This window comes from Elephas maximus, chromosome 4 (genome assembly GCF_024166365.1).
Source record: "Elephas maximus indicus isolate mEleMax1 chromosome 4, mEleMax1 primary haplotype, whole genome shotgun sequence".
Lineage (NCBI taxonomy): Eukaryota > Metazoa > Chordata > Mammalia > Proboscidea > Elephantidae > Elephas > Elephas maximus.
In genome coordinates, this window is record NC_064822.1 from 155,534,548 (window position 1) to 155,544,592 (window position 10,045).

Here is a 10,045-nt window from a genome sequence, read left to right on the forward strand (position 1 = left end):
CCACTAAACATATTCTCTTAAAATGTATTATCTTTAGAGAGTTATAGTCATTGTTTTGGACACATATATCACTATCTAAACATTCATATGTGATGAATACATTTTTGACTGGACATTTTCCTCCAAATACAGAATTTCTTGTTAACTAGGCAAAATGAAAGTTATTTTTATAAATTACATATCCTACTATTTGCCATTGTATTGAATAGTTGATACCTATGTATAGAAAACTGAGAGCTGTTATTACTAGGTTATAAAATCAAACTCTATGATCCAAACACATTGGCTTCAAGACAAACTGATTTGTAAAGTCTTATTTTCAAAAAACTTACAGTCATTCAACGGTTTCAAACTTCTCTGCCACTTTTTACTTAATGACCAAGTGGTGGTTGCTGAGTTCTTATACCAGTTTCTTATTTAATTTATGCAATGGCATATGAGTCAGTAAAAACAACAACAACAACAAAAAGCCAAACCCGTTGCCATAGAGTTGATTCCAACTCATAGCGACCCTATAGGATAGGGTAGTACTGCCCCATTGGATTTCCAAAGCTATAATCTTTCTGAAAGCTGACTGCAATATCTTTCTCTTGCTGAGCAGCTGGTGGGTTCAAACCACTGACTTTTTGATTAGCAGTCAGACACTTAACAGCTGCACCACTAGGGCTCCTTTGTAAAAACAACAGGAATGGGAATAATTGAAAATAATCAAACAAGTTGTGAAATAGAAATACATATTGTATGATGTATTTAAAAACTCCTTCTGAATGGATGGTGCAAGTAAATAAACTATTTAGTAGAAAATTCTATATTAACCTTGGTAACACACTGTAGGTTAGAGATACCTTTTGACCTCTAATCTATTCTTTTATGTTTTTATATACCAGAGAAATGCATTTCACACAAAAAAAGTGAACACAGTAATGCCTTTTGCTATGTTTTATTTTGCTATTAGCTTGTTAAACATAACATGCAAATAACCAAAAAAGAAACATACACATGACTTAGAGTGAAAAATAATTCTAGAAAAGTTTCACTTGGTAAGCATGTACATTTTTAATACTAAAAATACTTCTTTAAATGTATCTGGTTTCATGTTATTTTGCAAAATTATTGGTCTCAAGATATACCATCTATTTTTTAATGAAACAAATTTGAATATATTGCGAAGATTTAGTTCAAAATAGAAAATATCCGTATGTCATCCATGCTTTTTGCTACATTGAGTTAAGATTTAGAGATTAGAAAACTTGGCTGACTTCCATGCAACCAGTATAAGGCTATATATCGCATTTGATAGGAGTCATCTAGAAAATACTAAATTTACAAATAAAGTGATAAGTTTGGAGTCTGCTTGTGATGAAATAGGCCTGCCTTTCATCTTTTCTCTAGTAAAATGAGTGGTAAAATGTTTACAAAACACTTTCCCTCAAAATTTAAAATTCACAGAAGTAAGAAACATTAAAATATGATACTATGAAAAGTGACACAAGAAATCATAGCCATAAAGTGTTATTCCAGGATACACCTCAATATATCTGAAATTAGAAGATATCAATTCACGGTAATTTCATTTGCTACACGTAAACATTCATACATATCAGGCGGCAGGCTAGTATGGGTGAGGCGATTGCCATCCAAACGCAAATGTTTGATCTTGGAGTACGTTAATGGTCCTAGGATCTTACAGAAACTCTTCACGTCAAACTCTGAAAAATAGAGAATGAGGAATTTTAATCAACTGACTCAAAATTATCAGTAAGACAAAATACTCCTCAAGTCGATAATACCATTTAATAGGACTCATTCCCATTTAGAATAGTCACTTGTAATATGTATCTTTGAATTGCAAACTATTCAAGGCATATTTTCAGCTGATAAAGTGACATAAAACACTTACTAAAGAGCAACCATTGCAGATCAGGATTTTCAGTGAAATTTTTCAAAGAAACATAACTTCTTTATTGTATTATTAGAAATTAATTTTAGAAGACAATAAATATATGGTATTATCCAAGAACACTTTTGAGATATTTACTGTAGCTTAAAGAAATGTAGGATTGATGCTATTGTATGGACAATCTCATCAATTAACCTTGATTTTTGCTCCTTAAATTAAGAGATGTTAGCTAGATGATCTCTGAAGAGTCTTCCATCACCAACCCACCAAGACAATGATAACTCGAAGACAAAAACCAATTTATGGGATGACCACCATCTGAGCCATGTTGTTTCTGTGATCAAGCTGCCACAAATGAAAAACTAAGACTGTTACCGGATTTCCTTGTCTATGCGCACATAAAAACTGTTGCTGTTTGCTCAAGTCTATTTCGAATTAACTTTGCTTAGCTTGTTATCTTTCATTCTCAGACTAGTTAACAAAGACCTCAATGGAAACCCAAACATACACACTGTAGTTCTTTCCTTTAAGATGCTATCTTAAATAACTCATCAGTATAATTCTAGTGATCTTTCTTATGAAGCCAACCTCTGAGAAATTATGGAAAAAAAAAAAAAAAAAAACATGGCTTAGACAAATATTGGAACTCCATCTCTGCCACTTACCAGCTGGGTGAAGTTGGAGCATTTATTTGAGGTTCTCATTAGCCTCAGGGTGTTGCATGAAAATTAAATAATTTAAAGTATGTAAAGCATTTCACAGTGTTGTTCTCTATGAGTGGGAATCAACTTGAAGGCAACGGGTTTGGCTTTTTTTTTTTTTACCATATGTTGTTGTTAGTTGCTGTCGAGTTGATTCCAACTCAAGGGGACCTCATGAGTACAGAGTAGAAATGCTCTACAAGGTTTTCAAGGCTGTGACCTTTTTGAAGCAGATCGCCAGGTCTGTTTTCAGAGACACCACTGGGTGCATTTGAACCGCCAGACTTTCAGCTAGTAGTTAACTGCTTAACCATCTGTGCCACCCTAAATTGGTGTATTCATTTGTTCTCTTTTCCGTGTTAATTTGTATGTGGAAGAGTTGTGATTACATCAATGCTTAGAGTCACAATTTTGAAATATGAGAAATTGTTTTTTGGCTATAGTGATTAAGAGTTCGGCTGCTAACCAAAAAGTTGGCAGTTCAAATCTACCAGCTGCTCTTTGGAAACCCAATGGGGCAGTTACTACTCTGTTCTATAGGGTCACTATGAGTTGGAACTGACTCGATGGCACCTAACAACAACAACATATATTTCCTAATATTACAGAATCATCAATGGGCTCTTTTTATTTTAAGAGAATGTGGGTAATTGATATGCATGATAACTATCTGGAAAAATAACCTAAATTAAGGAGATGAATACAAAGAAAGACAACAAGAATGCCTGACCAAATGTCAAGGAGAAGGAAGAAAGATAACTACACATTTTGAAATGGCTACACTGTGTTTTCATTCTCAGCTTGGCACAGAGTGGTAGTTGGCATTTTTCCCACAGGCTGTGCTAACCATTTCCCACACTAATTGTTCCATCCTTTACTCATAAGAGGCCTGGTCTTTATACTTCTGAATGTGCCTGTATCTGTATCCCTCTCTTTTCTAGCTCAGAAAAGGAAGTAGCCCAGATCCTGTGGCTTACCTACCATATCTAGAGAACTTCTTCAGCTGTCAACCATCCCAAATCCCTTTAGCGTTTTGGCCTGTTAGAATGTCCTTCCTCCTAACCACAAATGTTTACAGTGTGGGATCATATATTGTCACATAATGAATGTTTCTCTGGAAACAACCATAGGGGTTCAGCTATGAGAGCTTGACTATATATTGTGTTACAGTCAAGTAGCACCAGCCCTTACTTTGGCTGATGTCCAGATATAACAAAGAATGTGTGACTTTCAGAGTTTGCAGTCATGGTTTCTTTCATTAGAACACCCTAACCCAACTAGGAGTTACATGAAACTGTCGCAGTATTATGAAGTATCATATTCATAAGGTACACTATGTTTTTTCTCATAACAATGTCAATATCATTATACAGTACAAGGGACCCAACTTTTGTCAGATAAAGATTCAATTTTAATAAATTATTTAGCATGTATAATTATTTTATGTGTGAATCAGTTTCTCAACTGTTTTTAATTTCAAAAATGAAATTCAAAAATTATCCATGAATCAAGGCTTTTCTTTTCTACCAAACTTTTTTAAAGAGTATGGTGGGAGTAGACAATTTCAATTTCCCACCATAATCTGTATTGCTTAAATTGAAAAAGGTTCTGGAAAAGCACATAAACTGTCTGAGCAGACCAGGTCAAATCCCATCATAGAAGACAAACAAGAAATGAACTATTGTAGCAAAAGAAGGGAAGGAGAAACTGTGAAAAAAAAACAATCGAGAAAAAGGGCTATGTAATACTGATTTAAAAATGAGCTGTTGTTTCCCACCATCAGATTCCTTTCCTTCTTAATCTTCCTCATCAGAGAACTGTAAAGGTTACACAAGCCATAGCCACCTGGATAGCAGAGATAGGTGGTGGTCAGAGTAACGTGGAGAGACTAATATGTTGGGTACCAAGTAAAGACGTCAGGGAAGACCATAAGAATATAGGCTCTGCTCTGGGGATAAGCCAGAGTGTGGTGTCAAAACCTCTGCTAGCAGTGCCTCTTCTGGACTTGTTTGTTCCTTCCTCAGCAAGACACTGCTAAGAAATAAATGTAGGACACAAATCTAAGTCATAAAGGAGGCAAATAATAATGGGTAAATATCAAGAGAAAACACAGAATGTTATTTTTAAAGAAATTAGTTTAAATTCCATGATCTTAACCTTTCCTTATCTGGATACTCCAAAGAAAAGTCAGACATTAAATATATTTACTGTGCTAGAATTCTCCTATGTTTCAGTTAGGAAGATATTTTCCCAGCATTTTTCAATTTTTTATTTATAAACGGGCCCAGACACAATATTTGTATTGCCCAGCTTTTTTTTTTTTTTTTCTATAAACTTAAGGATGCATCATTCAAAAGCGAGCACAGCTTTCTACTTACTTTCAAGTTCATTGACCTCCAGGTAATAGTTTTCAAGGTTTTCATTGACAGTTGGTATGTTTTTAAGCTTATTATAGGAGAGATCCAGCTCCAAAAGGGATGACACATTAAAGGAATTTCCAGGTATTCCACTATCAGCCAGTTCATTATGAGATAAACGCAGATACTGCAGTCCACTAAAACGCTTGAAATACTCATCAGGAATGTTGCTGATCTTGTTGTTGTCTAAGTAGAGAGTCAGGAGAGAAACAGGAAGCCCAGAAGGCAGTTTGGCTATCTGATTGAAGCTCAAGTCAAGGTACTCCAGCGATTTAAGGCCTCTAAAAGCAGCTGAAATGGCTTCCTCTTTCAACTGATTGTGCTGAAGTTGGACGAGGGTCAGGTTTACCAGTCCTTCAAAGGAGCCGAGCTTCCTAATCTTGTTGTGAGTAAGTTGCAGGTCCTCCAGAGATTTGGGAAGTGGGCTCACAGACTCTGTCAAGTTGTTGTAGTTTATATGCAGCTTCTTCAGTTGTTTCAGTTTTGAGAAAACTCTTCCTTTTATCTTGGAGTTTTCTAGAAGGTTATGGTCTAGAATGAGCCACTGCAGATCAGTCACGTTTTCAAAGGCCTTTTCATCAATGTGATCAATCTGATTGTTTCTAAGGTAAAGGTACCTGATTCCAGGAGGCACCATTGGCACACTTTTCAGTTTCAGGTCATCGCAGTACATGGCAGTTGGATAGCTTGGAGGACAGTTACATTCTGGTGCACAGTTTGGTGATGAGGGCCCATAGACTCCTATGGGGTAGTATTCATAATCTTCATAGTACTGCCCACTGGCACCACCGATTAATGCCAACAAGAGAGTGAATGTACTCAGGTTCATTTTCGCAAGTGCTTTGACTCCTAAATAAGGTGAAAACATATATAATTATAAAATAATATGTTTTCGAGAAAGGGAAATTTAATTTTGCAATGCTAAATTCATTCACGAATGTGCATTTTGCTAGTTTACAGTGCTTATTTGGTCATCAAATGATGTCTTTTTCATTTTTACTTATGAGTGAGGATGAGGGTGCTCAGTTATAGCCTGTCCAGTGGAGGACAGGTTTCAGGTTAGATTGCAGACATGTGCGCCCCCTTCTGGGGTGAGTCAGGTCTAATTGTTCCAGTCAACTTCTCTAGCTCCTTCCTTATTTAAATGCCTTCCAGCAAGAGGCCTCTGGACAGTGTTCACTGGCCACCATCCCAACGAGCCACTACTTCAGAACACCCCTCAAACCAGAAAAATGCGACGAGAAGTACAACTGTAAACTGCACACTCTACCCTACCATTCAATGTCAATTAAAATATCTCATTAAGAAGGACTTCACTGGGAATATGGACAATCTGAGGTTTTGCCTGAGGGGAAAGTTGTTCTCATTTGAGGAGTTAGGAGAAGTACATTCTTTTAAAGTATCTGGTTATTGTTGGTTCTGAGGGAGGGGAACAGAAATTTTTGGTGTGGGTGTTTGTTAGCATACATTTCCAACTTCTGTTATATATTCCATACTTTCAGGTACATTGAAAAACTGTGTTCTGAAACTAACATTCAAAAAACATTTAGTAAAGGTAAATTATGAATTAGGAAAAGGTCACAAATTCTAAGAATTTCTAAACCTAGCAAGAGAGATAACTGGTAAAGAGGGTTTTTTTTTTTTTTTGCTTTGTTTTGTTTCTAATTTTTTAATTAAATTTTGCTTCATTCTTAATAACTTCCAAGTTCCCTACTTTCTTCATGTCAAAACTTAAGAAGATAACCGTTAATTTATTTTTGGGTTTTGGTGGCACCACATCATAGAAGCAGAGGGGGAGGTGGGAATTGAACAAAGTCTGTACTGACACTAAGAACCAGGTCTGGAAGCAAGGACAGATTTCCCAATAAGCAATGTACGCACAGGCTTACTTGTGCTTACTTACTAATTGATTTCACATGTTCTTCACCACATCTTTGACGTGGTGAAATCCATGTGAAATCATGTACTACAGATTAGTAAAAACAACACAATTAATCCCATGTGTACCTTGATTACTGGTCGATCTGCCTTTGTGTGGAAAGATAAAACTGAGACTATAAATGTAAAACAATGTGTAATAGTCATCTTTTCAAATGAACATTTTTCTGACATGAGGATCAATAGAATATTTTCCAATTCCTTGGGGGACATAAAAGATCAGCAATTTAGGTGAAAAGAAACCAGGGCATAAAAGTTGAACTTTTGTAGAATGAAGAGTTATGGCTGAGGATAAATTGGTAACTCTGGGAGGGAAATAATTCATAAATTCATGTGAAGAAGAATCCATATTCCAACAGACATCATAGAATATTATACCTTCCTGTAAGAAGTATGATACATTCTTTTGGGTCTAGGTAGCTTTAGTTAAGTAGGATTTTTGTTTTCAGAAATTTTAAGCATCTTTTCTGTGTTTTCACTTGGCATTATAAAGTACTTGATTTCAGCAGATTAAATACTCAGAAAAGTTGTTAGAGACACTCATACTGCTGACACAATATACCATATGTAGCCAGGTCCTTAGGAAGTTATTCCTTAAGATGATGACGGAGGTCATTTACTTAGTTGACAAGACTTGGCCATGACAACAACTGAATAGCTCCAGAAAGACTAGGATGACATGTTCTTAGAATTCTTTATAAGTTACAGGACGTCAGCACTGTGCAGATTTGTTTTGCTTCATTAATAAGTTCCCATCTTATTTTAAATTGGATTTTCACCAAAATAGTCATGGTAACTAAAATTTGATTATTGAATAGTAATGAAAAAATACATCCATACTTTTGGTCAGAGTAAAAACAAGAGCTCTGAATTCAAAGAGTTTGTAACCATATAATGACTTCACCATGAAGCAAAAGCACAATGTCCTTTCTCCCAAGTGTTTTCCAATACCTGTGGCTATAGAAAATGCTATTTTCAAAAAGGAAATCCTATTTCCCAGAATGTCTTTACAACATTTTTTTAAGGCATAATTCAAAAACCAAATCTTTAAAATCTTAACAGGCTAGAAATAAGCAAGCCATGTGTCTAAGCCTTTAGCTTTTATAACAACAGACAAATTCTCATTGTAAATTGTAACAATATCTATTGCAAAATACTCTGAAGACTAATTAAAACTTCCTTTCTTTACTGCTCAGTGAGGTTCTAACAGTACTAACATACATAACAAAGTAGCATAAACAAGCATTTTAATTTCCATGCTTTTTCCACACTGAGTCTATATATTTTTCTCATTCCCACCTTGAAGCTTTTTTATAACTTCCCTTGCCAAGGAATACAGCATACATTGTATACAATTTATCTCAAATTCATAAAACATGGAAAGCTTATTAAGCAACACGTGAAAGTAAAAGTTCAAAAACTGTGGATTTACTGTTGAATACCCACTGGCAAAGTTGCTCTGGAATTTTTTCTGTTCCTGTTACAATAAATACTGTCCCAAACAGTCAGCATCCCCAGTGCTACAGTTAAAACAGCACTTACCTTGCTGTCTTGACACTGCTTTCCTTAATTCTTAAAGCAGATGCACTAAGGACAAGAATCCACCAATATATGCTGTAAACTCTGTCGGGACGGAACTGGCTGCCAGATTTTTAGTGATACAAGAGCTGAGGGGAGGGGGGAACCAGCCCAGTCACGCCAGTCTCTGAATGGAGTTATTTCATTGTGGGGATCTCGTGGTGTGGCGTGTAAAAGCTCAGCTCTCTAACGAAGTGCAGGTGGACGTGGAGAGAAAGGACAGCCCTACTCATTCCCTATGGAATGGAAGAGAGAGACGGGCTTAACTAGCCCAAATACCATAGCTTTTAACCACAAACTGAGTCCTGCTGCAAATGAGGCAATTGACAGTGAGAACATTTCTTTTACAAACCGAACTCTCTTTACTTCTCTGGTTGTGGCAACAATTAAGTACAATTCTCTCAGACCTCATTTAAAGGGTTCATATATCATACCAAAAAAAGCAAACCCAGTGCCGTCGAGTCGATTCTGACTCATAGAGACCCTATAGGACAGAGTAGAACTGCCCCATAGAGTTTCCAAGGAGTGCCTGGCTGATTTGAACTGCCGACCTTTTGGTTAGCAGCCATAGCACTTAACCACTACACCACCAGGGTTTCCTCATATATCATACACAGAACAAATACTTTCAGGAAAATGCAAATGAGAGAATCGAAGACATTGAATTCCTTTACCCTTCACTCTTGGAATCTGTACCAATTTACTTGGACTGGCAATTTTTGACCAAAATGATAACCTACCTTACTTTCTAAAACATAAAAAAATGTTTCATATGGACTTCGATACGGATGATAAATATCAATATTTTCAGTTAATGTCTCATGTTGAGGGAAGTCTTTATATGCTATTCAGGTCTGGAACTAATCAACAATATCTTGCCTGTTTCTTATTTTGTAGATTTCATTTAGGAATTCACCCAAAGCCTTACTTGGGGATATTATTCTATAGCTTAATGCCAAAAACATAAAAGAACAAAGAAAAAAATAAATGCATACTAAAGATATCACAAGGCAGTAATCTTTCACTCTGTCATTGCATGCTAGCAATAGTTTTTCAAAGTTGAAAGTTATTCAAAGTTGTAATCTCCCAAAGGTCTGGTTTGATAAATCATTCATTGTCAGTTCCTATTGCATGTTCTTAGCAAATGAGAGGTCTACTAGATTCCTTGTCTGTTTTATTTTATGATCTCATCAGCTGTATTTATAGGACTTTTTCCTCCAAAATTTCCATTTCCTTGTGTTTATAGGATAACTCTTAGAACCAGATATTTTAAGATAACAAACCAAATGGTGTTTTTCTTTTTAAAAATTATTTGAATATATAACTTTCTAAGCTATGAGGTCTGTTGAAAGTTACTTAATTTTCAAAACCACCAATGTATTCAAATCAAAAATTAATATTAGAGCCAATGCCTTAATTTTGCCATGAAACTGTTAAAAAAGAAAAGATGATATTCTTGAAAGTAACTCAGGGAATTGTAAGGTCATTCATAAGCATAAAATTATATTACT

The 10,045-nt window shown here is 35.6% G+C and overlaps 1 protein-coding gene across 1 annotated transcript; it reads right to left on the bottom strand.

The window, feature by feature from the left end:
- Positions 1 to 938: 938 nt before the first annotated feature.
- On the bottom strand, positions 939 to 8,834 carry LUM (lumican). The gene is made up of 3 exons (XM_049884035.1): positions 8,499 to 8,834; positions 4,980 to 5,867; positions 939 to 1,709 (listed from the first exon to the last, which is right to left on the bottom strand). The coding sequence occupies exons 2-3, from the start codon at positions 5,845 to 5,847 to the stop codon at positions 1,555 to 1,557; spliced, it is 1,023 nt and encodes a 340-aa protein (XP_049739992.1). The 5' UTR covers positions 5,848 to 5,867; positions 8,499 to 8,834; the 3' UTR covers positions 939 to 1,554.
- Between the last annotated feature and the right edge of the window lie 1,211 nt (positions 8,835 to 10,045).